The sequence below is a fragment of the Protobothrops mucrosquamatus genome, unplaced genomic scaffold (genome assembly GCF_001527695.2).
Source record: "Protobothrops mucrosquamatus isolate PMUCROS unplaced genomic scaffold, P.Mucros_1.0 scaffold914, whole genome shotgun sequence".
In the NCBI taxonomy this organism is placed as follows: domain Eukaryota; kingdom Metazoa; phylum Chordata; class Lepidosauria; order Squamata; family Viperidae; genus Protobothrops; species Protobothrops mucrosquamatus.
This window is the reverse complement of record NW_015387165.1, coordinates 171,583-193,642: the sequence shown is the minus strand read 5'-3', so window position 1 is coordinate 193,642 and position 22,060 is coordinate 171,583. Positions and strand designations below refer to the sequence as shown.

The 22,060-nt window shown below is 35.7% G+C and overlaps 1 protein-coding gene across 1 annotated transcript in view; it reads right to left on the bottom strand.

The window, feature by feature from the left end:
- Window positions 1–22,060, bottom strand: part of ATXN7 (ataxin 7) — a 61,990-nt gene that overhangs the window by 24,044 nt on the left and 15,886 nt on the right. Inside the window, exon 3 of the mRNA XM_015819395.1 lies at window positions 10,652–10,756. Within this exon, the coding sequence (XP_015674881.1) occupies window positions 10,652–10,756 (105 nt within the window). The remainder of the gene's footprint in view (window positions 1–10,651; window positions 10,757–22,060) is intronic.

Below are 22,060 nucleotides of genomic sequence, written 5' to 3'. Positions count from 1 at the left end.
AGGGATGACTGAAGGACAGCAGAAGTGCATGCCGAGAATACATAATCCCAGCAAGGTCACCCATGGTATGACAGTCATTCTAGCTGCCAGCTGGCACCCATATTGGGAAACACAGAAATCTACTGGAGACAGATGTTCACTTTTTCATAGTTTCATGTGGTTTTAAAACTGGAAGAAGAAACATCAATAACCTGGATATGCTGATGACAAAGCTCTTGATTGCTTCATATCAGGAGTTCCTATCAGGGACATCTATTGTTAGAATCACTACTTGTAGGAGAAGTTACAATGGGAGGACAGAATAATGGGATAAGGAAAAAGCTTGAAAAAGGTACAAGAGAAGGACCTAAAGGGAGGTCCTGGTGTTAATAGAAAGCAGGATAGAAAAATAGGGAGAAGAGTATACTTCAGGAAAATAAATAGCTAAGGAGAAAGGAGAATAGAGAGTTGGTCTCTGACAGAAGGCCACCTGAAGAGACTAGAAGCATTTGAAATGTGGATTTACAGGCGGCTGTTACGTATAAGCTGGATTGACAAGATCAGAAATGAGGAGGTAATAAGCCGCCTGGAAAGCCAAGGGAAATTATCAAAACAATTAAAAAATGAAAATTAGAATATTTCGGACATGTGATGCGACGCCCAGAAAAATACGGCATACTCCAGGGAAAGATTGAAGGCAAATGAGGTCCAGGCAGAAGAAGAACATAATGGCTTCAAAATCTAAGGGACTGGGTTTGGACAAAACTCAGCAGCACTTTTTCGTGCGGCTGCTGATAAAAACAGGATCGCCAACATGATCGCCAACGTCTGATAATGGATATGGCACAAGAAGAAGAAGAAGAAGGAGAATTAGATGAAGACATAGTTATAATAAACATTTTACCCACTGTCAATCTTTATGACACCAGTATTTATGCTTTCTGTTATAGTGAAACCTTCGAAACGCAAGTAAAAGGAAGGGAACCGGAGGGAGGGGGGAGGACCTGAGGGAATAAGGTACAGTGTTGAAAAGGGAATTAAAGGGGAATGGAAGGATAATCCACTGATAGGGAATTTAAATTTTTCTAAATAAAACCTGAGTCTGGAGAGAAGAACCAATGCGTCTTGTCTGGGTAAAAGACTAAGTCGGAACTGGGCAAACGTGACCCGGTAAGAGGCGTGGCTATCTCTCAGACTTAGTCTAATCGGGTAGAAGGGACTTCAGGAAACCCAATCATGTGGATTATCCATCCATCATGCTGGAGAAACCTTGCTTCAGTGGCTCAGTAAAAAGGAAGTTGGGTCCAGGTTTCCCAATTCTCCATTAAATTGAGGAATACCTCATCTGTGATGATTTCATTATAAAATGGCATTTGCATAATTGTATAATAATGTCATTACATCTATTATTTAAAGTAAATACAATGGAATTTTGTGCATTGCATTCAAAAACTAAAATTTCACTGTACTATAAATTTGTTCTGAGACTACATTCTAAAAGCAATATCCATGGTACAATGACTTTACCATGGTACAATGACTTAATCTAAATGACTACACAGATCTTAATTTTTTTATTAAAATTAATTATATTCATTATCTTTCATATGATCTACAAATTTCCAGTATTTGGGATTACATTTATCAAAGAAGTTTTTTACTTTCTTTGACAAATCAATTTTTATATATATATAGGATCACTCAAAATTATACGGTTAATTTTTTTAACACATTTCTGACTTACGATGGCAATGGACCCAGAAATTTTGCTCGTAAGTTGTTGAGGTTGTACATCAGTGCACTATGCCACTGGACACGATGTTACAACTATTTTTATAATGGTCATGTAAAGAAGTCACCATGGTCACCAAGGGAATCAAGTGGTCATTAAATGTGATCACTTGACCACAGTGTTTGTGTGCATGTGTGTGAAAGTCATAACTTTGAGGATGGGTCATAAATAGCATTTTTGAATTCCATAGTAATTGGACTTAACTAGTTGTTAAGTGACCAGTTGCAAACTGTGGACTACCTATATGAGATATTATTGGAATGAAACCAGTAAGATAAATTTATGTGAATTATAATGCTCCTATTAATAATCTATCTTTAAAATAAGCAATTGACATATAAAACTGGTAAATTCAAAAATGAACGTAAAATTCTAAGACATTTGGAGGAGAAACTTCTACCCACTGGGACAGCCTCTGGAGATCTGTATGGCACCCTCCCTTTCTAATATTTAGGAAAACTGTGAAAATGTAACATTTCAAAATTTTACACTATTATAATTGGGGAGCACAATTTATGTAAATTACAATAGGGCTTTCAATTTTTTTTTACTGTTTATTACTCGTTTCATGGGAAAGAGCGCTAGATATCTGTTCAATGTGTGATAGTATAAAGTAAGTATATAAACTCAGTTTGGGAAGTGCAGATTTCTCTCCTATTCTGCTTATTTTTCCAGTTAGCAGCTTATGGAAGATATTTAAATCTGAATATTATTTGAACTAAATTTTAACTGACAGCAAATGGAACCATTTCTGGTTTGGAAAGACTGAAATGAAAGAAATGGCTAACAATGTGTGCAGGTGCATGTGGTGGTCCCATGCAACGCGTGTCTGTTCAGTTCTAAAGAACAATATGCTCAAATAACAGCAATTGTGTTCTTTACATGTCAACCATCTGACCACATCCAAAATGATACAAAGGGCAGAGAAGAGAGAAAGCTCAAAGCGCATCCCTGAAGAGAAGGCTGTTTCCCGTTCTAAGATCACTCTGCATGAATAATGCTAGCAGCAACCTACTTTAAGCTGTCATGCTGAGAAGGGGAAACTGTGAAGTCTAAATACTTCCAGCTTTTCCTAAGGCGCACTTACACATACCCTATTCTTCATGCTACTTCACATGCGCACACTGCAAATGAACTGACAGTCAAATCATCACACTGTGAAAACCTGGGCGACCGTGATGACATTGCCCATAACTGGAAAAAAGAGCTAGTGCTGCTAATTGATGCAAATAGGTAGCAACCGGTCTACTATGTATAAAATATTATGTCACGAATGAAGGCGAATATTTGTGTCCCAGGATAAAGTTGCAGGATCCAATCTGGGTCGGTCACTGGGACCAGAGTTTTTTTTGTCTTCCGAGCTTTTGGACTCGTGCTGGAGCCCATCCTCAGGGAACTCCTTTCTAGAGAGAAGTTATAAGTCCAAAAGCTCGGAAGAGTAAACCTCTGGTCCCGGTGACCAGCCCAGATTGGATCCTGCAAAATATTATGTCTTCGCTACACATCAGAGATATCACAGAGTAGCTTCTTGCGGTACATTACAACATCTATCACGACACCATTAACAAATTAATTTAGATTTATTATATGTCTTTTAATTGTTCTACAAAACATGTATGCTGCATCTTTTCTTTGAAATATAGTACTGTTGATGACCTCTTAAATAATAGGTGATGAAGTCCTGGAGGCTGCAGAGACGATAAACAATACAGAAATGCGTTCTGTGCAGGGCTGTGCAATCCATTTTAGGGTGATCACCCAAATCAACTTTTGTTGAATGGTTAGGGTGGCTGTATTGTTTGAAAGTCCTGCTATTTGGGAAATGGCTTCTAGGTTTGGTTGTGTAGTCACTTCATTTCATGGAATGACATGATTTTCCCCCTCCCCCAACTATCTCTGTGATTACCATAGACAATTGCTGAATTAGCAATGAAAACAAAATATACAGCTTCACTAAAGAAGCTTATGAGGTAGGAAGCAGCTAACTGCTCAATGAATGATCCTCCCATTCTGGCTCCTCCTCTTTCCATCCTGTGCATAAAAAAAAAAAAGATTTTATATCCAACAGTTTTAACTTTTCACCTAGGCCAGGGGTAGGCAACCTTGGCTCTTTTATGACTCGTGGACTTCAACTCCCAAAATTCCTGAGCCAGCCATGCTGAGGGGAAAGGGAGAGGTTTCCAAGCTGAGCCATGCTGGCTCAGGAATTCTGGGAGTTGAAGTCCACGAGTCATAAAAGAGCCAAGGTTGCCTACCCCTGACCTAGGCCTTTGGCAAGAGAGAGGGACATCTCTCCTTTCAAGTCACCTGGTCTGTTGAGCTTGCCATCTTTTATCTTTTATTGATTTTTTTGTAATTTTTTTGTTGGAAGCTGCCCAGAGTCATTGAGAGTTGGGTGCCATACAGGTAGTCCTTGAAATACAACAGTAATGGAGCCTGGAATTTTGGTTGTTAAGTCATTGTGGTGGTAAGTTGAGGCATCACGTGACTGGAGTCAATTTTACAATAGTTTTTATGATGGTCATAAAGCAAGCCTCATGGTCATAAAGCAAATCATATGGTCATTAAATGAATCACATGGTCATTAAGCAAATGCATACTTCAGAAAGAGAGGGGTTTTTGTTGGAAACTGGCAAAAAATACTGCAAATCTGAGTCATGTGATCAGAGGGCCAAGCAGGCATCAATAGAAAATATCAATAACAGATACTTCTTCTGGCAATGGATAAAGACCAGTGGAGTTTTGAAGAAAGATGACTTAGATGTAGGAGTTGGCAAAAGCAATCTGTGTTATAAGAGAACATGAACCTTTTATGGTGTGCCTCAGAATATTTTTTTATCCTAACCCCAACTATTCCATTAAAATACTGTAATTATTTCTGGAAGCAGCTTTGTTTCATTTACTGTGTAAAAAGAAGTATGTGTAAAAAGAAGTATGTGAAATAAATGGGATTTATTAACAAGAATAATTCAACAGACCACATACACTAGAATAAAGAAGATTTAAAAAAACCCATTCAAGACTGTATGCAGTTACAAACGACTACCTATGTATATTGCTGTTATTGTAAATTCTTTGGGAGTTTTTTTTTAAAAAATAATCAACATACAATTTTTAACAAACAAACCAATAAGCATGCAATGATACTGTACAAAGTGGTCAGGGCTAAAATGGTTAGGTGTTCTCAATTTTATAAAGGAATTGGAAGATTACTCATTTTAAAACTGCGCCTATTTCAGAGCTTATGTAATAGTTTTTATTTTGTTCTGTCAAAATAATGGGGACCGTGGAAACTATGCTGCTGATTTTTAGCAATTTTCTGACATTCAACAGTGCAACCAAAGAGAATTCTAAGAAGTACCAAAAGTTATTTGTTCTTTCTGCAAATTTCCTTTGACAATTAATATAATTTGAGAATGTACGAGTGATAATAATACCACTACCATCATTAATTTTCCAGTTAAAATATGGATTGTGTGGTTTAGAGGTGAATTGTATACTGAAGTTTTTGTATTTATTGCAATTTTTATACAAGTGTTTCCCAGAGTCCTGAAAATTATTTCAAAGGCTTCCCCAGGCTAAAAAGGTTGAAAAAGGCTAGACTAGAAGGCTCAACTTCAGCAGACTCATTCAGAAAAACAAGCCCCCTTTCCAGCAACTCTGCAATGTAATCTTAAAAGGAGAGTATAAATTCTATTATCAGATACTGCAGTAGATTAACTGCTATAACCTTTAAGACAGGAGTGGGGAACGATGGCCCCTTCATGACTTGTGGACTTCAACTCCCAGAATTCCGTGCTGGCTCAGGAATTCTGGGAGTTGAAGTCCACAAGTCATAAGGGGGCCACCGTTCCCCACCCCTGCTTTAAGAGATGATACCTAAAGTTGTCTTAAAGTAAAGCTTCAGGCAAGCAACAGCTTAACAGCCCTTGTTGAAATTGAACCTTTGGAAACTCAAAGATGTTTCCCCCTTGCCTTCCATCCAATCGGAAATCACTCATTATCCTATGTATATTAGTAACTCTGGGCTTGAGGCCAATTCCTTATGTCAGTCACTCATGAAATTACAGTATAACCTACTCCTGAACCAGTACAGTGAAATGAAAATTTCAAACCAGGCGACAGTGTATTTCCCCCCATAAATTCTCATCAAACCAATATAATTTTATATATTTCTATCTTTTCTCATTAGAGAAATACTTCAACTCCTACATGCTATATTTCTTCCACTTCTACAATATTTAACAGGTAAGTAGTACCTTTATCTTACGCATACTCATGGTGCTTTCAATATTAAATGTTCTCTTCCACATTCTCAAAAGAATATGATAAGCATGGCATAGAGAGGAGAATGTTATTTAATTATTCATATAGTACTAAGTATTTCCCAAATGATTTTTATGATTATTAAGAAACACTTCAAAAGGAAATGCAGTTTTCACTTTAAAAAGGAATTATGTTTAACTTTTTACATTAGTCTTTATATGATGTAGTTAAGTCCTTTGTGATAAAACTTCGATAGTCTTTTTGAGATAGTGCTACCCAGATTTATTTGGTAGAATATGTTAAACAGACTTTAATATTAGTTAATTGGAAAAGGGATAAATTTTGAATTAGAGAAAGGCTTATTCCTTTATTTAAACAATTTATAAGGCTTCCCATCTACCAAAAGCGGGAAGTGTATAAAGGTTAAAATCACCACCATTAACAGTTAACAAAAACCAAATCCCAGACAAAACAAAAACAATCTAACTCATAAAGAATATATAACCATATTCAACAGCAAAGCTCTCCTAATTACCCAGCCCAAATGTTTGGGGCAACAAGTTCTTTAATGCCTTACAGAAGGCTAAGAGGTTCAAGATAAATATCAGAGGATGCTGTTCCATAGGGAAGGTGGCTGCCACAGATAAGACATGATTTGAGAATCCAACAAGACGACATTGTTTGGTCCCATATTAGGTCCCCAACGTTTCCGGCTTTGCAGACTGGTGGGGGGGGAGGGATGGTTTTGCGCGAGAAGGCAAGTCTATGTGCTTTGTTTGAGTGGTGTACACACCACCTGTCGCACACTTAAATGGAGTGTGCGCACATGTTCACCAGCTGCTTCCACGGCCCGGTTGTAAATCCCTCATGGCCCACTAGTGGGCCGTGGTCCAAAAGTTGGGGACCCCTAGTTTAACGGAATGAACCCAGAATATACCTTACTTGCTAGATCTGATGGGATGAGCAGAGACAATGGGAAATAAGTGGTCTCACAAAGAGCCTGGCCCCAAGCCATGTAGAGCTTTAAAGGTAACAACCAGCACTTTGAATGGTACTTGGAAGCCAACTGGGAGCCAGTGCAGCTCACAGCAGTGGTATTATATGGACTATCAAGAAACACCAAAAATAGGATTGAGCTGAAGCTTCTCTCCCATCTAACCTCTTCCACTTCCCCAGCCTCCAGGCATTGGGAAAGAACCTCAATGGCATCAACTGTTGGTCCAGGCAGAGATGTATAACTGAGTATCATCAGCATACACCATGCCAAAAGATAACCTCACCCAGCAGCTTAATGTGGATATTAAATAACAGCAGGGAGAACAGACCCCTGTGGCATCCTACAAGGCAGGACCTGAAGTTCAATCTCCCCTCGTTAACCCTGACTGAAACCAGACCCAGAGGAAGGAGGAGAACCAACTTAATATCATGCCCCCCCTCCTAATCCCCTAAATTGGCCCCAAAAGATGCAGCAATAAATGGTATCAAAGGCCACAGAGGGATCAAGGAGGATTATATTGTGAATTTGGGCTGCAGCTGAACTTCACAATACTTATTTTGATCTTGTGCTAAAATGCAGATAGCTGAGTATCAAACCTTTTCTTTAATGCAGACATGTGTCTCAATCTCATACTAAAGAAAGTATATCTTTTTCCCTTCAATGGGGTTTGATCCCATATTAGATTTCTTCAAGACTTATATATTCTATTAATTACTGTGTTATATAAGCTATCTGCTGAGTGGCAAGAAACAAATATTGGGGAGAAACAGAATTCATGAGATGAGATGTATGAATACTGAGAAAAAATCCTCGGCGTTAATAGGTGATGATGGATAGGGTCATCTTCAATAAAGAAGGAGAAAATATAGAAGAAAATATGAGGTCCTGATCATTTCACTTGAGACAAAAGTTTGACCTTTCTACTTTATATTTGAACAGTACAAGGTTTTGTAAAACTGCAGGTGCATTTACATTCGTTTCACAGTTGCAATGTTAATCTACATAATATCACAGTGCAATAGTATCCACTAAAAGTCTTACTGACAACATATAGTCAAGCAGAAAAGTCAATTTTATTTGATACATTTATATTGCAATTAGTATAAAAATAGTTTCTAAAACTTGTGCTTTAAGTAGTATCTGAAATACTAGATTCCCCATCAGCTTTGATTTAATTGCCAAAATAATATTGGTCGTTCCTCCTTTTCTTCACAGCAAGGAATCTCAGCCTATCTGTCTTGTGCCAGGCAGGCACAAGTTGTGGCTGACTACTAACAAAAAGCCTGAGTTAATTACTGTGAATAGTTTAACAAATTACCATTAAAACTTGAGTCGGTTCCATATAAATGCTTATCCGGCCCTCAAACAGCAGTTCACCAACTCCAGATTCCAGCAATGGGATTTAATCTCTAGTTCTAGCAATGGCTGATTTAATTTCTTCTTGGCAGAGCTGTATGAAATTGTATCACCGCTACACAAAGTACCCTGGCATTTCCCCAGGAGCATTTTGCACTTCAGCGTCAGTGTAGGAAGTGTTTCAGTAAGTCACTTTAGCCAATTACTTTGCTACTGAAATAGTACATCGTTTAATGACGTTTTGCCAATTGGGTAGCCATTCCAATAAAATAAGGAAACAAGGCCTGGAACTCTGTGTCCATTACATATTAAACAAAGTGAAAAATTCTTAGGTCGTACTGTAAGGCTGGTTCAAGTTTCGCTTGCTGTCAAGTTATGTATGTTTGTAAAACATATATTAAAAAGAGTTGCTTTTGTGACAGGTTATTATAAAAGCAATGCTTCCTTTAAAGTACTGGTGCCTCTGCATGATCTTTCTCCTTGTGTGCATAAACTAGTATTTAGCAGTGGCTGATAAAATGCTGTGGTTATTGTGCTTTATTGTATAATCTGTAATTAACAGTATTGCTGAACAACTGTTTGTGCTGGTACATCTTGTTATTTTCTTGCTTTTAACACTGGTTTCTGGGACTCAAATTTTATTTGAACATGTTAGAATCTTTCGGTGGCTTCATCTAGAAAGGAGGGGGGGGGAATTATGGCCCCTTTATGACTTGTGGACTTCAACTCCCAGAATTCAGGGAGTTGAAGTCCACAGGTCATAAAAGGGCCATAGTTCCCCACCCCTGATCTAGAAATTGAAAGAATGTCATAGATGCTCCTAAAGAATGGTCTCCAAAGTGGATATGACCAGTCACCAGTAAATTATAATGTTTGCAGAAGTGCAATAAAATTTATTCTGCTACTGGGAATAATTCTTACAACAGGAGAACTGTTTGTATAAATACTTGAACAAAGAAAATGAATGAGATAAGTAGCCAGAAAGACACATACATACATGAAATCCCATTATATGCTAAATTAATATCTTGGGGCATTAGATTGATAGGACATTAAAAAATAGGAAGAAAAATAGGGAAACAATGGAGAGAAGGAAAAAGAGGAGGATCAAATGAGGGAATTGGAATTTTAAATGGAAAGGCTAGAAAAAGAAAGAAGAAAACATGGTTGGTAGAAGGAGGGCTGAAAACCATTAACAGGGAAAATCTTCACAGCTTTTACTTCTGATAAATACCCTTCTGATTTAATCTTTTCAAGTGCAGCAATTCTATAAAGAAGCTCACAATGTGCTCCAAACATATTAAATGGCACAACAATGTTGGGAACTCCCATTCTAATAAAAAAAATAAAATAAGGAATTTAAAAGTAGAAGTCAATTTCTTCCCATATGCTCAATTTTCCAATGAGAACTTTTCACAATCTGATTACAAAATCTAAGCAGCAGTAAAGAACTCTGACACACATTTTGAGAATTTTGTTTAGAACTTTTATACACTATATTTTAAGGAAAACTCAATTCCTGTTGTTTTCTTTCTGTCTTTTTGAGAAACATCTCTGTGGTTAGTGTAGCCTACAGCCTTAGAATTTCTCCAGCCCAAATGATTCCGCTCAACTTTTTCAGCTCAACCAGAACAGTTAAGTGCTGCCATCTAGCTGAGCCTCACTAGGTCATTTTTAAACAGCAAAACATAAACCGCAAATCAAAAGATAAAGTTGAAATGACAACTGAGTATTCCTCTTATCCAGATATGATTACTTTTGATAACTGAGTGCATATCAATCCTATATATAGGATTTTTTTTTAGTGTTGATTCCTTGCAGATAAAGATATTCTCTCTAGAATCCCCCCAAGACAAGGTTTGAACATATAGTGGAAAAGGCATTCAAATATACATTTTTATTTGCACAACTGGTTTAAATTACCCAAAACAGCCTCCATCCTGATATAGCACATAATAGTAGTTATAAGGCCAAAATCCAAGCCTGATTTATAATAATAATAAAAAAGAATAACATTTCTAGTTTAAATATGCAAAGGCTGGATAATACGGTGTTATAGTTATTGTGCTAACATTATTTTCCTAAACATTAAAAATGTCCAGTTATTTCTTATAATTTAATATATAATGAATTATTCATATTTTTATATATTTACATAATGCAAATGCACCATCAGCTTTTAAGATAATAAACAAGGATAATTAAAAGCTGTGAAGCTTAATCTTCAAACCTTGACAATTAAAAAACGGTTCAGTACTTACCATAATGTGATTGAAATGCCTGTGGTTTTACGACCTGATTACAGTGGTTACACATCACCAAATAGAAATCATCATGAGCTGGGCAAAGACCAAATATTGGCATATCTAAAATAAAAAGGACAAAAATATATCTCACTGCTAATCAGAATCAACATACAATTTATGTAAAAGTAATATTTGATGTTATCATAATTGAAACCCTGATATCGTATTTCAAAGGAACCGGGGGGGGGGGGGAAGGCCCAAAGGGAGAAAATGAGCATGTAGTTATTCAACTATTTATATTTATAAAAGCATTTCTAAGTCATCTGGCTCCTCAGAAAAACTCCCTGTGATTTCCAATTTAAGACACAATAATTTAACAAGATAAGATACTGTATACAGGAGAGTTAAGAATAGGGAAAAATATTTAAAAACCAAGACTGGAGATAAAATGTTCAAAATATTTTGAAAATTATTCAGCAGAACCACACGGACAAAACACATTAATCGATTTCCTAGAACTAAACATGAATATGCCAAATTAAGATATTTACTATAACATAGTTTTTTCTCCCAGTTGGATCCAGAAAGTTTCTATCCTAAGTCTCTTTACTCCCGTATTCTGAATGGTGAGAAATATAGAATGACCTCCAAAGAAGATTATCAGCCAAATGAGGTTCATATAAGACTTTCTCATATTTTTACCAAATGTATTATGTTTTCTTCTTCACCATAAATATTTATTATTACTTTGCCATAATTCACATATAACTGAACAAGGAACAAATTTATACTATGTTAAACCAAACACTGTTAAGCCTGGGCAGAGTAATTAATAATTAGTACAAAAATAACATACTGAAGCTATACTGAAGGTTGACCAGTTAGTTTGTGATTTAGCTTGCAGATATGTAAAAAATTAATTAGGATATTTATTAAAATTATATGCTGCCCACTTCACTATCCATTTATGAATCTATAAAACACCTGTTCGTAACAATGGATATTCTGGGCTTGCTTCCTAGCACAAGCAGAAGAATTAGCTTTTAGTTTGATTGAACAGCATATTATAACTAAACCATCTAATGTCCCAGAAGTATATTTCTTGTTAGAGAAAGCGAGAGAAAATGAATAAGAAAATGCATGTAAACAAAAAAAAAAAAAATTCCATACTTCATTAACATCCTATTTAGCATTTTTATTATTATTATTATTATTATTATTATTATTATTATTATTATTATTATTATTAAATACTATTTAGTGTTTTAAGAGATTTTCTTATTTGTCATATGACTAAAGTAAATATGCTATCTAAAATCTTTGGGATAGAGATTCCAAGCTACATTTTACAAAAGGGGTTCTCATGAGACCCTTTGAGAGTTTAGCAAAACTCAGGGACCTCTTTATTTATTTATTTATTTATTTATTTAATTTGTATCCCGCCCTTCTCCTTACGGACTCAGGGCGGCTGACAGCCTTATAAAACAGATACAACAATAAAAATACCCAATTTAAAACCTAATTCTCAGAAAAATGTAACTATACTTATAAAATACATACTATATATATTTAATGGGTAATATTACAAAGGAAACCAATTATGCTCAAATAATTACCACAATATTTGGAAATTACAAATATGTAATACAGTAATAAATATGCTTTATTAATTCAATAATTCATTAACGAGATAAGGTTAGATGTCTATGAACTGTCATCTATCTGCTGACACACACTCCCCCCCCCCGAGTTCTATGGACCCAGGTTAAGATCCCCTACCTACAAAGCTTAGAACTAATACATATTAAATATTGCTAACAAGTTGTTATAGCTTCGGCCTCAGTTAGTATTTGGATGGAGGCCTGCCTCGGAAGCTACAATTGGAGGCTAGACTGGGAAGTCAATTAAAAAAAAATCTTGGAAGAATGCAATGACAAGCTATTTTTGTTACTAAATTTTGTAGCCAAGAAAAATACCTAGATGCAGTCAGCAGCAGATAAGTTCAACCTGAGAGTATCTTTATATATGTTGTGGTTCAGCAAAGAGTCAAATATTTGGAACATCGTTGCATGTTACTATATAGAAGAAGCAAGCAGTTATACAGGAATATAATCCTAACTGGCAGACTGTAAAACCAAAGTATCTCTTGAGGTTTTTCAAAACCTCTGAATCTTAAATCTCACACATAGAATAAAATGTAGGGGCTTTTCCCTACTAGACCCTATAGCATAATTCATTATACTCTCTACAAATATTCTAAAATAATATAATTTTATATTTTTGCCAAAAGTTCAATGTTAGCAAGTATTGGAATACACCGAGCACAGATTTCCTGTTACCAATGTAGTAGAACATCTTCTGAAATATGTGTGTGTGTGTGTGTGTAGATAGATAGATAGATAGATAGATAGATAGATAGATAGATAGATAGATAGATAGATAGATAGATAGATAGAAATATTCCATGTGAATACATAATGTCAAACTAGATAATCAGAAAGAGGAAACAGTATCTCTTGGCATCTAAAGTACTGAGATAATAATAATAATTACTAAAATATTTTTAATAGTTAAGTTCTATTAGTATTATTGTTTAATTTATACCTCAACTTTATAGCCAGAGACACTCAAGATGGCTTGTCAGTAATTTATAGTAGATAATTTATAGTAGACACCTGGCTCATTTTCAAAACAGCCAGGTACTGAAGAAATTCAATGAGACTTATCTCTTAGATATTGCAATCTTATGCCTGTAGACAATCACATTCTAAGACCTGGTTCAGATGCAATAAAACTATGTTATCCTGATATGTAAACAAATGCCCACTTCTGAGTTTCAAACACACACCCACACACAGACACACACACACGTTCTTTGCCCAAAAGCTTTGAGGATTATTTGAACATTAATTAATAAACAAGTCAGTATCTGAAAATAACATTTAGTGCTGGTTTGTTCCAAAACTAAATAAATTATAATTTGGAATTTACAGTTCTGTAAATTTCAGTTTACTTTAATTTATGAATTTGGAAGTGAATACAGTACTTTGAATTTCTTAACCAGCGCATTAAAGGAGACATGAGATGGAGGCACTTGGGAGAGCTCATTTATGTAGTTGCAGTCTACCATATTTATTAATTAAATTTGCCATCCATCTCACTATCCATATCTATTCCAAATTTGCATGCTTCGGATATAACTGCACTGGCATTATCATGCTGATCAATTTTTTTATTATGTAATGAACACACTATATTAGTTAAAATAGTTTAAAAATCGTTCACAATTAAGAGCTACATAATTTCAATTCTTTACTCAACAAAACAGCCCACATAACATTCATAGTTTTGTAACTAATTTAGCATGGGCATAGCATAGAATCTAACATCACTGTGGGTGAGACAAAAGCAAACAGAACACAGAGGTGTGTCAGGAAAGATGTACTTTACTTATTTGTTTAGCAGGTATTTTCTTACTCAGCTGTAATTATAACAATAATGAATACAGTACATTCCATTAAATTTAGTTCAGATTACAACCAGGAATGTATGAAATTCTTCATGCTAGAAAAAAAAGCACTTCAAGTTTCAAACATTTCCCACATGGCTAGGGATTATCATTTATGTTTGTTTCACAAACATGATAAAGTGAATGAGCTACTAAACGCTTGGTTATTTTAAGAAATCTAGGGACGCTGGTAAAATATTTTGGAACAGTTTATTTGGTTGGTAAGGAAAATAAAATACTGCATGTCTTCATACTTCCTTAGAATTTTAACTTTAATTCTTCCACTATGATTGACAATTTACTGAAGGAAATTCTTCAATATGTATTTATTTTGATATGCCAACCTAGATATTTATACTAACACTTTTTGTTCTCGGGATCATTTTTTACTTTGATGACACATGTAATCAAAGGAAATTGAATGAATGAAAACCACATTTCTTTCTGCATCTTCTACATCCGTTGTGGAAGTCTCAGAAGAGATTACTGAGTTTGCTGTAAGAAGTAATATGTTTTACAATGTTAATAAAGTCTGCTAAAACTAAATTTACCGAGAATGCATAGCCCCAACCCTGGAAACTGCAACTGGTACAAAATGCCCACGTTAACTAGGACAATCCAATGTTGTCATATAATATCATTATTCGTTGTTGTATGTTTCCTGGTACAATTCAAGATCCTGATGATCCTTCATGGCTTGGAGCTTGATTATCTTCATGACTGCTTACTCCAAAACATAAAAGAGAGTAAGACAAGAACCAATGGATGGAAGCTGTTCAGTGAGAAATCCAAACTTGAATTAAAGAAGAATTTCCTGACTATCAGAGCTATTAAGCAATGGAACAGCCTACCTCCTAAAGTTATGGGTGTTCTATCGCTGTATATGTTCAAGAGAAGACTGGGTAGCCGTTTGTCCAGAATGGTGTAAGGACTCCTTCACTGGGAATGAGATAGGACTAGAAGACCTCCAAGATCTCTCCCAACCCTAAGATTTTGCCAAAAGTGTTTACATTACTTCCTATTCTATAATTCTGGGTAATTTATAAACCTATTTTACTAATGTGCACCGAATCCAAAACCTTGCTGACAAGCAGAGCAACTGAGAAATCACTGAACTTTTGTTTGGCCCTCTGGACATATGCTAACAGAGTCTGCAGGACCACTTATTTGAAGAAAAGGACCACAGTTCAATATAGAATTAGATGCAATTAAAATTAGGCATTAGTACCTTCCTGGCACAAGATTGGTAATTAGGACTGGAGAAAAGGAATAACTTTCCAATATAGAGAAAGTAAGTGATCATATTTGTTGGCAGCCACAGGCATTTATAAGTGTAAAATAACAAGATAAAAACTTGATTTTCACCTCACAACTGCTTTTATCAGCTTAATTCTCCCCACCCTCATAGATATTGCCCATTTCAACTGAATTGCAAAGAACAGCAACACCATTCTTTCTTTTTGCTGATAAGGATATAATCTGGATCCTACTAGTTTTTCTTGGAAAGGCATAGGCAACTGATAATTGGAAGGAACAACAAGAAACATGTGAGAGTCTAAGAATTTCAGCTGGTTATTATAAGAAAATGGGAACATTAGAAACAATTGCCTTAATTTGTCTGTTTTCTTCTTCCTTTTTTTCCTTTTATTTCTGTGGCATTTTTTTTTCTTTGGATTATAAATCTGAGTGTGAAAACGAAAAAGCCTTTTGGCCAAAGAGTTCAATATAAATAATTAAAATAAATTCCCAGCTATTAATTCTTCTATTAAATCATGACTCTGTGCTCTGCTTTTGTGCAAAACTAAGGATGCCCTTTTCTGTCTCCAAACTATTTTAGAGGTGGAGTTATAACATCAACCACTGTCCTATGCAAGTACCGTAGATATCGATTTACGATCAGAATTTGGACTGGAACTTCCTTCACTAAGCAATGCCCAATTTAATTACCTTTTTTGCCCAGTCTTTACGTGATTCACTGCAGTTAAATAAATAATAACACGGCTGTTAAGTGAATCTGGCTTCCCCCATTAACTTTGCTTGTCAGAGCCATCTGGGCTGGTCACAAATGGTGATGTTACCCTCATCATGATCATTAGGTCCTATGCAAAGCACATGGGACATTAACTGTTTTCCAGCAGTTTTAATCATTCACAGCATCTTCGGCATCATCCCAAGGGATATTAATAATCTGATGTGACCCTGCGATGCAGCAACTGTTTTAAATATATGCCAGTTGCCAAAGTGCCCAAAATACAATCCCATGACCATAGGAATGCTGCAACAGTGATAAGCACAAGGACAAGTTATAAGTCACTTTTTTTTTAGCATCTCTGTAAATATTCACTAAATGGATAGTTGTAAATTGAGGACTACACGTAGTTCAAACTGTGAAAACAGAATTGGAGAAAATAGGAGTTCCAAAATCCGTGTTTTACCGGTTGACCACATGGCCAGCCCCATCTTATTGCTACAAAGTCAAAAAGTTAAGTTTTGGGTGTGCCTCAGTGTTGCAATGCAACGGTGAAACTACCAGCTGAGCTCTACTACTCTGAAAGAAAATATGAGACATGTTTTGCCACCATTCAAAAGTGACTCCATTATCCAGTGTTTTGGTGATACCAGTTTGATCTGCTTTAGACAGACTGCATAATTATACAATTTATGAAGAGTACAAAGCTACCCATTATCTCAAAAAGAAAACCCTTATCTTATTTTACAGTTCCATATAACATCAAACGCTTTTAAGATTCTTGTCTGTTTCTCACATTGTAACACTATTTACAAAAGGTTCTTCAGTAAAAACCCGCTACTCTGATTATGCAGTACATATGGCTCTTGTTATCCTCACTCTTTATCTCTGATTTCATGTATCTGCAATTTAGAGAATAATTTTTTTAATATGGATAAAGGTTTTTGCACAGTCACAGATTTGACATTTTTATTTTCACACCTACAGAAAATGATGGATGACCTTCTATGCATGCATTAAAGTACAACTTTTAAGGCTGGGATTAGCACTTATTTGATCTCCCTTCTTGTTTGGTCATAGCAGTTCTTACTACTACTACTACTAAAGTTGGAAGGGACCTTGGAGGTCATCTAGTCCAACCCCCTGCTCAGGCAGGAAACCCTATATCAGTGATGGCGAACATTTTAGAGACCGAGTGCCCAAAAACTGGCCCTGCCCTGCTTCACTCCCTGCCCGCCTCCGCTCTGCCTGACCACAGGATCACTCATCGCCTCCAGGGCCTGTCGCAGATTGCCCAGGCAGCCCAGCAGCGCTATGGCGGCCACACACTCTGCCTGTGCCCTGCAGCATCAACTGCATGATGGGGTGTGAGGGCAGAGTCTTCTCTACGCTGCCTGGCTGCCATGTCCTTGGCTGCGCTGCTCTGTGTGGGCCACGCTTGGGAGTGACTCTCCTTCAGGGGGGCTGCTGGAAAGGAGGGGTAGGCAAGGCTGGGGCAACGGCATGTGTGCCCATAGAGAGGGCTCCGAGTGCCGCCTCTGGCACCCGTGCCATAGGTTCACTACCACCTGCCCTATACCATTTCAGACAAATGGCTGTCCAGTCTCTCCTTAAAAACTTCCAGTATTGGAGCATTCACTGCTTCTGGAGGCAGGTTGTTACTAGTTTAGCCTTGTTGAAAGGCTCCATATGGCTTCCTTGTGGTAGTTTGCCTTTTTTCAGAGTACCTTGCTCAGTTCATGACAGATAGAATCATATATGATTTACTCTGACTTCTTGATTCTATGATGCAGATGTCTCTGGATCATGCCACTACATGCTTCACCTGCCTCATGAAAGAGGCAGGTGACTCTTGACGAGGCTGACCCAGCAAGGTTTATCAGGACCAAGTGAGAAGGAGATGAAAAGAAAGAAAATGAGAACAGTCTTCGTGGTAGGAAGAAGACAAACATAAGCACCACATCTAACAAACTAATTCACATATATTCACAATCTCATTAGTTGGTTAAGCTGAACGCTGGAAGGGAACTACAGTACTGTGAATAATGACAGCCATGTGTAGCTTGGTTTTATATAAACACATGTTCTTTTACAACAGATGATTGGATGGTATTTTGAAAAATAAACTGAAACTGCTGAGGTGCAAACTGGAATTTATGCTTTAAAAAACTTCCTTAGATTTGGTTATACATTTCCGGAACTCCAACAAGCAATTTCTAAAATTTGCTCAATTGGTTAAAAGAGTTTATAAGCAGCTTTCCAACAGCCAATATAGCCACATGTACAATTGCTTTAAATATTTATAGCATACGTATAGCAAATTTCATGAGCTGCTGGCAGAGCACAGCTTATCTATATTATGCACCAGAATTATTCATCACTTTTTTGAACATTTAATAACATGGGCTATTTTCAAGTAAGGTACATCTCTGAATGCATCCAAACTTCTTCAGTGAAGGCAATGTATTAGAAGTTCTATACTTGTTGAAGCATTCAGGAATCTGGTAAGGAAATATGCTCTGAAAGGATGACCCAGGGGATTATGGATTCTCTAGTCCAGGAGTGTCAAACTGCCAGCCCGCGGGCCGGATGCATCATAGCAAAACCACGCCCACCCCATTGCCGGCAATGGCAAAAAAGTCACAAAACATCGCGACATGTCACGTGACCTTGTGAGTTTGACACCTCTGCTCTAGTCAGTATTAAAAATCAGAACTATTTGTAATTGTAGCTACTAACAATGAACTAATTGCTTTAAATAATTTTATAATAAAGTGAAAAAATAAATATTGATAACTGAAGCAGATACAATTGTAAGATGACTCTAAATCAAAGGGTTTTTTTTTCTTCCAATAACTATTACCATAAAACCCCTATGTATTTATGCTTCAGGTTTTTAGAAAAATGTTGGACAATTCTGAATTTCTCAGGATCTTCTTTATTTAAAAATGTAATCTAAAGTAACTGCTATTAAGTGATCATGCTTTTAAATAATGTTTACAGGTAAATCAACACTTTAAAAAAGTTCACTACCTACTTTATATTTTTCACTAAACAAATATTTAAAATTATTTTTTGTGGTTGCAAAATTATTACAATGAAATCTCAGTTCACCAGATCCAGATACAACAGATTAGATATGGAACAGATCAATTTTCCACAGCAATTAGAATCATTTCTATAGTATCATTATACAAAGAACATTACCTCACTAAATGACATATATGTATAGTAGCAACTTCATTATGGGAATTACCTGATTCAAGTGATATAATTAATGATATAATTACACAAATGATATAAATGGACACAAGTGCTTTAATTTGTGATAGTCGGGTAAGAAGATCATTACACAAATGACACAAATCACCATGAGTACTCTCCAATTTAGTGTATACTTATGATTAACACAAAACCTGTGCCCACTTAGTCTATTAAAAAAAGGTATTATGCTATTATGTAGCAACAGAGAATCTGCTTCTTACCAAATCTTACACCATATATTTGGTGAATATTGTTTTTAATATTTAATAGCCAAGTTTCAATGATCACTTAATAAAAAACCTGGATGAAGGTATATAGAGTATATTTATTAACAAGAGTATTAACAAGAGTGGTAACAAAAAACGATTTAAAACCATCTGGAATGGTTAGAACAATGGACTAAAACCAAACAAGATAAAATTAGATAGATTAATGTGTAATCAATAAAGGAGAATGTACTAAGATTTTTTGTAAACAAATCATAGGCACAAATATAGGTTTGAAGAGACCTGGTTTGGCGACATAAAATATGAGAAGAGTTTAGGAACTATGTTCATTGGCTGAGCATGAAGGAAGAATCTCCCTATATCTGAAAGAANAGAAAGACTCTTCCCATAGATTCATCCAAATGCCATATTGTAATCCTCACTGGGTCTCTTCCACACACGCCTTATAATAAGGCACATCAAGTGTTTACTTTGTTATCTTTCTGATACTAGGTATAGATGCTTTTAGTCTCCTATAACTTTTTAGGAAAGTAATATGAAAATATTCCAAATCTGTATGCTGCTACAGCTTTTTAAATAAATGCCTACTGTTTAAGTTCTCTTTATATATTTTATTTTTAATAAAACCCTGATTAATTATTTTAAATTAATCAATGTTCTTAGTGTTGTAAACCACACTGAAAAAAATGTTCTAAAAACAAATAAAACAAAAATAAGGCAGTTGCAAATAAAAAATGAATTAAATGAACTAAAGCACAGGCTGTATTTAGAGCCGTGGTGGCGCAGTGGTTAGAATGCACTACTGCAGGCTAATTCTGCTGAGTGCCAACTACTAGTAGTTCAGCAATTCGATTCTCACTGGGTCAAGGTTGACTCAGCCTTCCATCTTTCCGAGGTCGGTAAAATGAGGGCCCAGATTGTTGGGGGCAATACGCTGACTCTGTAAACCCATTAGAGAGGGTTGTAAAGCACTGTGAAGCGGTATATAAGTCTAAATGCTATTACTATTGTATTTTTTTAAAAAAAGATTACAAGAAATATCTATTCAGCTCTATTTTGACAGAATATGCTACATTTGCAGCAGTACGGACAACATTTAAAAGGGACACTGACTACCAAAATATATAGAAATAGGGTTTGTAGTGGGAAATAAGTAAACAGAGTCCTATGATAGATGACTGATTTGAATGGGTTTAGGATTCAAAACAGGGTTTTCACATGGAATTCTGCCCTAAATAAGAGGTTTCAATTAGGTAAATATTTACACAAGAATTTTGAAAATAATTTTAACTTTTCCTTCTTAGCTAGTATTCAACTAAGTTGAGGGGAGCTTGAACACAGATGTCGCCTTGTGTGATCAAATATTAAGAAATGGAGTAATAATCTACTTATGAGATTAACTGAACGAGGTTAAGATGATAGATACAGCTGAATTTCCTAGATACCTAAGTCTATAATCCTACCCACATATACTGAAAAGCAGGCCCCACTGAACTCAACTCAATTTTATTTATAAATACATGCATACAGTTGCAAACCAGAAAGAAAAATAACAGTAATATAATAATAGGAAAGGAGACAATGAAATTTTTTAAAAATGTGCAGCAAGGGGTTTTTATAAGAATTTTTTCCTTACTGTTCCAAGTATAATTATGACAATTATTATATAATTGCCTATGAATGTACATTTCATGGATGCAGTTGAAAGATGCTCACCCTGACTCCTCTGGCATGTATACTGAATTCCTTTTTTTGTGATGGAGGATGTAGAGAGAGAAAAAGAAAAAGAGAGAGAGAGAAAAGAAAGTGGTGAATTAAGAATATTTTTAATTAAATTTCAGCTAAAGTTAAATTTCTGTTAAGAGTATTCTGATTTAAAGCAATAAAACTTTCTTATGACATAAGCTTTCATGGGATAGAGTCCATTTTATCATTCATGAGGGACAGAAAGAACTATTAAGTGAGAAGTCAGATAGAAGCATAATGGTAAAAAACAGATAAACAATTAAATTGTTTGATTATAAAAATGAGTTGAAATGGATACTTTCCATCTCATGAAGAAAGCTATTGTCCAGTGTTTATTTATTCTAGTTCTATACCAATTCACAATGGTTTATTAAACAATTGAAGAAAGCATTCGTGATAGTTAATGCAGCATAAAGGCAATCAATAATTATTCAAAGTAACAACACAAAAATAAATTATAATAGTAGTGATGATGAGAAATAAAGCAAAGAACATAACAAAAATCACCAACCAAATAAATCAATTATTAGGAATTCAAAGTAAAATCAATGAATGATGGCAGGAAATGTTCAATACTAAACTTTTTGAAAAAGGTCTATCTTTAGTTAGCATATGGAACGTTAGAAGAGATGGAACAAGCCCCCAAAGAAGAGATACTTCCACAATGTCAGAGCTAGCAACGAGAAAAGGTACTTCCTAGCTACTATTTC